Source organism: Mustelus asterias, chromosome 4, assembly GCF_964213995.1.
Source record: "Mustelus asterias chromosome 4, sMusAst1.hap1.1, whole genome shotgun sequence".
Taxonomy (NCBI): domain Eukaryota; kingdom Metazoa; phylum Chordata; class Chondrichthyes; order Carcharhiniformes; family Triakidae; genus Mustelus; species Mustelus asterias.
In genome coordinates this window covers 3,873,548-3,880,589 of record NC_135804.1, presented here as the reverse complement: position 1 = coordinate 3,880,589, position 7,042 = coordinate 3,873,548, and the positions used below count along the sequence as shown (strand labels likewise).

Here is a 7,042-nt window from a genome sequence, read left to right as displayed (position 1 = left end):
GGACATCCTAGAGCCCATTCCAGCCAATGAAATGTGACGGCTGTTGTAAACAGGAAATGCAGCAGCTAATGTTTGCACAGTGAGATCCCACAAACAGCCATGTGATACAGGAGATGTATTTCTGATACTGCTCAAGGGATGAAAATTGGCCGAGGCACTGGGAAGAAGTTTCATAGAATCACAGAAACCCGACAGTGCAGAAAGAGGCCATTTGGCCCATCGAGTCTGCACCGACCACAATCCCACCCAGGCCCTACCCCCATATCCCTACACATTTATCCACTAATCCCTCTAACCTATGCATCTCAGGACACTAAGGGGCAATTTTAGCATGGCCAATCGACCTAACCCGCACATCATTGAGCTGTGGGAGGAAACCCACGCAGACACGAGGAGAATGTGCAGACTCCACACAGACAGTGACCCAAGCCGGGAATTGAGCCCAGGTCCCTGGAGCTGTGAAGCAGCAGTGCTAACCACTGTGCTACCGTGCCGCCCAAGTTTCTTCCTCTCGTGCCCAGAAAAGGTTTACCAGGGTGATGCCTGGTATGGAGGGTATTAGCTATGAGGAAAGATTGAATAAACTGGAAAGATGAACACAGTAAGTAGTCTCACAACACCAGGTTAAAGTCCAACAGGTTTATTTGGTAGAACGAGCTTTCGGAGCGCTGCTCCTTCATCTAACGCTGGCAACTCCACATCATGGAAAGATGGAGGCTGAGGGGGAGCGACCTGATAGAAGTTTATAAAATTATGAGAGGCATAGATAGGGTGAACAGTTGAAAGTCTTTTCCCAGGGCAGAAATGACAATTACAAGGGGGCACAAGTTCAAGATAAGGGGGCGGGGGAAGGTTTTTTTAAATCTAAACCTATCCTGTATCAAGTCTCCTTTGCTGCAAGGAGAACCCCAGCTTCTCCAACCCAACCTCGTAACTAATCCCCCCCCCAAATCCCTGGAACCACTCGAAGAAATCTCCTCTAAATCTTTACAAGGACCTTCACAACTTTCATAAAACATGGTGACCAGAACAAGATGCAATGCTCCAGTTGGAGGTTAACCAAAGCTTTATAAAGGCTTAGCATAACCTCCCTGCTTTTGTGCTCAATACCTCTATTTATGAAGCCCAAGATCCCATATGCTTTGCTAATCACTCTCTCAACGTGTTCTGCCACCTTCAAAGATCAATGCAGCACATGCACCCCTGCAAACGGTTTAGAATTGTTTGCATATTGCCTTTGGCCAAAATTCATTCCCTCAAATACCTGTTAAATTCCATTTGCAACATGTAGAGAGCATGTCCCCTTGTCAGACAATCTAAAACTAGGGGGTCACTGTTTAAAAATAAGGGGACACTCATTTAAGACAAGAGGAGAAGAAATATTTTCTAAGAGGATCATGAATCCCTGGAATACTCTTTCAGATGGCGGAGGCAGAGCTGGATAGATTCTTGATTAACAAGGGGGTGAAAGGTCATTAGGGGTTGGTGGGAATGTGGGGTTGAGGTTACAAGATCAGTCATGATCTTATTGAATTGCAGAGCAGGCTCAAAGGGCCAAGTGGCCTACTCCTGCTGTTAATTCGTATGTTCCTAACTTGTCTGCCCATTCTGCTCACCTATCTCCTGTTGCTGGCAATTCATTTCCTCTCAGTTTGGTATCAGTGGTTGGTATTGACATTTTATTCTGTACTCCAAGGTCCAAGTTATTTATAGATAGCAAACAAAAGTGGTCCGAGCACTGACCCTTGGAGTAAACTATGACAGTCCATCACCCTCCAGTCCAATAAACAACCATCTTCCATCTTTTAGTCCTCAAGCCAATTTCTTTTTAAATCCAATTGGACACTGCCATCCTATTCCATGAGCCTCAATATTGTTAATCAACCTTTTATGTGGCACCTTGATAAACACCTTCTTAAAATCCATATTAACAATAACCACTACATGCCCTTCATCAATCTTCTGTTACTTCCTTCAGCAAAAAATTCACTTAGTCGAAGACAATCTGCCTTTTACAAATCTGTGCTGACTCTCCTTAATTAAGCCAAACCTCCCCAACTGCCTGTTGATTTTTTCCCCGAATGTGGATTCCAAATCCTTACCCATCACCAATGTTAAACTAACTGGCCAGTAGATGCAAAAATTTTTTCATTCTTTCTTGAATAAAAGTGTCACACTTGCGACTGTCCAATCCTCTGGTACTTCCCCCACACCCAAGGAAAATTAAGGCAGTCCCTTTCACTGCCTCTACTCCCACTTTCTTCTTCAATCCATCCAGATCAGATTACTCATCTTACCGATATAGCCAGCCCTACAGTATCTCCTCCCTTTCAATTTTCATACTGTCTATTGTCTCCATTATCTCCACTTGTCAGATTCTTCTTCTTTAGTAAACACCGATATAAAGTACTTAAGTACTCGAGCTTTGCCCTTTAAGCATATATCACCCTTTGTCCCAAATAAGTCCCACTCTACCTCTTAGTACCAACTTAGTATTTATATGCAGGGAGAAGATTTTTGGGGTTCCTTTTATGTTTACTGCCATTCTCTTCTAATATTCTTTGCCAATATTATTTTCCTCTTTACCTATTTGACCTGGAACTCACTTAAGAATTCCCCTGACATTACACCCTCCTTTTGTGGTTTCTTCATTGTCTCTCCTTATCCCAGAAGCCTTGTTTTAGGCTCCCTGCCCTTTCACTGGTGGAATTTACCTAGCCTGTAACCAAGGCATCTTTTCCTTGAAGGTCACCCATTGTGCCATTACAGTTGTTCCTGTCAGTCTCCAGCTAGATTCCGATTCCTCAAAAGTGACTGCTTGTCTATTAACTTATTGGCTCTTCAGCATTTTGGGATGTTCTGAGAATATTAAAACTTGATTTATTTGAACGAAAATTACTTTCCCCTCAATGAATAAATTTGCTGAGCCATTAGAGTGATGCTTGTAATGTGCTCGGAGAGGTACAGTTATAAACAGTTGGATGGAAAGAACAATGATGGAGACAGGGGTGGAGAGAAGCTTGACCCACTCTCAGCACTAGCAGACTCAAAGCTTCTGGCTCCCAGTGATGCCATCAGCACTTCTGAAAGAAAATCACAAGTAAATAAAATGGTGACAGTTCCTTGCAACAGATTTGTGTTTGAGGGCTTTCACTGGAGAGACAGAGGCTGAGGGGAGACCTGATAGAGGTCTACAAAATTACAAGAGGCATAGTCAGGGTGGATAGTCTGAGGCTTTTTCCTGGGGTAAAAGTGTCAATTACAAGGGGGCACAGGTTCAAGGTGAGAGGGGGAAAGTTTAAGGGAGATGTGTGGGGCAAGTTTTTCAGGCAGAGAGAAACGTGCTGCCAGAGGAGGTGGTGGAAGCAGACATATTAGCAACAGTTAAGAGGCATCTGGATGGGTCCATGAATAGAGAGGGAATAAAGGGATACGGACTGAGTAAAGGCAGAAAATATTTTTTAGTTAAGATATCATGATCGGGACAGGCTTGAAGGGCCGAAGGACCTGTTCCTGTGCTGTACTTTTCTTTAAGACGTCTCACAACACCAGGTTAAAGTCCAACAGGTTTATTTGGAATCATGAGCTTTCGGAGCGCTGCCCCTTCAAATAAACCTATTGGACTTGAACCTGGTGTTGTGAGACTTCTTACTGTGCCAACCCCAGTCCAACACAGGCATCTCCACATCATGTACTTTTCTTTGTTCTTTGGTTCCAAGAGGGAGAACTCTAAGTGAAAGTAATGATCGTTCATACCTACAGCAGTTTATGACCCCTGAGGTACACTTCTGAGAGAGCAACTTATTCTCTGATATCAAATCCCAAGCTCCCATTCTTCCTGCATGGGTCTGGACAGTGAATACTGGCTGCCTAGCCAACCATGGAGAGCATGACAGCAGGCACTATTTTTGTTCTTAACCCCCCCTCCACCCCTAACGAGCAACGAATCAGGGCCATCGGATGCATGGAGCCTAAAACCAGCATGGCCCACGGACTGGATCCCATATTCTGGCAGTCAGTGTATCCAGAAGAAAGTCCTTCCAAACCACTAAAACAACTCTAAACATGATACAAGGGCAGACAACGGAGTCTGGATTCACATTTATTGAAGCCGGCACGTGGAGACACACATTTTTGTCTTTGTCAGCACTAGAGAAAAAGCAAGATTCCACATGAATGTATCAGGTTAAAGCCATACACGTGAACTAAATCAGAACGCTCCTCTCAATGGTACAATTTCAGTCCAACACAGTACAAAAAATCTTAACCTAATATGGTTAACAGAGAACTTTATTTATACATATATATATCTCCCCTATCTCTCTCCCTCTATTAAACATCCGCCTTCTTTAAAAGGTGAACATTAACATCCATTTGTTAAATAATTCTCATTTAAAACTTGATTCAAAAATGCCAATTTGTTATTTTCTTCCCACAAAATATTTCAAGTGCAAACTTTAAATTAAGCAGCATAAATATTTAATTTCATTTCTAAAAAGAATGTGAACAAGATCAAGCCAAATCTTTCCGATTACAGCATCTTCTGGTCGGAACTGCAACTCTGACCAACATAGAGGGGGAGAGAGGAGTGAAAAGGGAGAGAGGCACGGATTGAAGGGAGGCCGGGAGGACAGAACAGAAATAGGATGAACTACACTGACTGAAAAAGGAGACGGGGCAAGATGGCGATTCGCAAACACATCGAAGAAACAGGGAAGGAGGAAGGTGGAGAGGAGGAATGGGGGAGAAGAAAAACAGAAAAAGGAGATAAAAGCAGAAGACAGAACATGAACAGATGTCCGGACTGAAAAAGCTACAGGGCAGAAAGGGACAAAGAAGCAGGTGCTAGAGAGAAGTGAAAAGGGAAAATGATGGTTCTGTGGTTGGGGGAAGAGACAACATGCAATCATGGAAGAAAGAAAAGGATTGGGTAAGACAGGATGGATAGGGAAGAGACAAAGTCAGAAAAAAGTCTTACTAAGCATTAATTTGGTTTCTCAAGGTTAGTGTAACAATCATTCAGCATCCTCTATACAACAGTTATATGGATTAACATTTTGTTCTGTTATCATCAAAGCAGTTTAAAGTTTGGTTCCAGCAATTTAATCTAAAAAACAAAATAAAACAGTGGACTAAATGTGCAGTTTCTCCAAAGCTACACCAACTTTGATTATAGATATCAGGTAAATCCTCTAGACAAACCTGGAAACATTCCCCTTTCCTTTCTTGGTGCAAGGATACCGGGAACAGGAGTGGATCATTCCTGGTTACCTCCATACATACATATTACAGATAAGAGCTTTGAAAAGAATAAAAATAAAAAAAATTATACAAACAGCCTTGCTATTGGAAAATACTCAAAGCTAATTATGCCCAGCTTTCAGTGGTAAATATATTACTGCTTTTAATAATATATATGCAATGTTATAGGGAAAATGCTGATTATCCAGACCTCCCATTTCAGCACAAGTTAGGACAGTTTGTACAACAGAAAGTAGAAGTCCGCACAATTCCATTCTGTGGTTATCCCCTTGAGAATACAATGCAATAAGGTACTTTACATCGCGTAGTGTTTACACTCAGAAATAATGTGCCATTTCATTAACTGCAGCTAGACAATGGAATGATGTTTTCCTCAAATATATCTTTTAGTGGGAGGGTTGGGGCAAGGGGGAAAAAACATTTTTTTTTTCCTTTCTAATCCATTCTTGTTTCAAGATGGCCTAACTCACCACAGTTCAAGGAAGGCAGGAGCTATCAGAAAAATTAACACTAAAAACGTTCCATCACTGGATAAAATGTTTAAATTAAGTTAAAAAATAAAATGCCATGAAGCGACTGTCCGCTTGTGCTATAGTGCATGTTTGAGTTGAGCGCTTACTACAACACCTGCATGGTGGTGTGTCAGGCACTTGTATCCAGCAGGTTTCTCCTTCTTCTCTATATCCTGAACAACAACTAATAATTCAAAGTACCCTCTAAACATCCTAAAAGTCTTTAAGTTCAAAGACACAACTTGGTCTTTGATGAATTCATGATTTTAAGAGTTGCTTCCATGCCCACCCTCAATTCCTGATTCATTCAAACTGTTCCCTAAGGTAAAAACGGTTCCACACTGCTATACTTCTACACTTGGGTTATTTACAGAACAGCCAGAGTCTGAACCCGTTCCCCCACCCCCCACTCTCTGTCATGTCCCCTCCTCTTCTTTCCTGAACCTCTCCTCCTCCTCCCACACATCACGCCCCGCCACTGTTAGCGGTTCCATTTCCCGCACCAGCCTCATCCTTCCATCCAATAGTCAACTCTGCAAATTACTAATTGACTGACACTACCTGACTGCCTCACTGGCATCGCTCACCATCTCGTACAAGCGGTCAATGGGTAAAGGGAATAAGAGTGCAGCGTTTGCTGTTAATCTCAGTTGATAAATCTTAGATCTCTTCATAACCGCACCCCACCCCCCGCTCAGAATTGTAACTCGCCAAGCAACCTAGTCCAATTTCTGACCCCAACTGTTCCTCCCCTCTCCTCCTTCCAAGCAAGCTCTCAAACCCCAGTAACACACACCTCCTTCGCTAGTGTACTGAGTGAGATTTTAATCCTCCTCAGCCTTTCTGATAAAACATTTTTTTTTTTGATTACGGTGTCATCCGACACAGGGATGTATTTACATTTCTGGAATGCACACTTATCCTGCCACAAGCCATTTTAAAATTGAGTTAATGCCTTCATGTTCCCCCCCCACCCCTGAACAGAAACTGATAGCGGCTGCCGCATTAGACAACTGCTGGCCCTCTCGATTGATACAATTGTCTAATTTGGTCTTTATCTTTAAATATTATATTATACAGTGTGTCTTGCAGCTTTTAGGCTTCGTTCTCTGTTGGGGAAGAGTTGTTTGTTGTGACTACGGAATCCGGTTTTCGAGACATCCTGTCCAACTCTGCTTGAACATCTGTTAAAACCGGCTTTTGTCCTAGAAATCAAGAGAAAGTCAATTTTTTAAAAATCACAATCAAAAAGGTTGTGAGAAACAGCT

General features: G+C 42.4%; 1 protein-coding gene across 2 annotated transcripts in view; it reads right to left on the bottom strand.

Moving 5' to 3' along the window:
* Positions 1 to 4,089: 4,089 nt before the first annotated feature.
* dync1li2 (dynein, cytoplasmic 1, light intermediate chain 2) overlaps positions 4,090 to 7,042 on the bottom strand; it is an 85,369-nt gene continuing 82,416 nt past the window's right edge. For both annotated transcript variants that reach the window (XM_078210526.1, XM_078210527.1), the window contains one exon: positions 4,090 to 6,979. In XM_078210526.1, the coding sequence (XP_078066652.1) occupies positions 6,870 to 6,979 (110 nt within the window). In that variant the 3' untranslated portion in view covers positions 4,090 to 6,869. The remainder of the gene's footprint in view (positions 6,980 to 7,042) is intronic.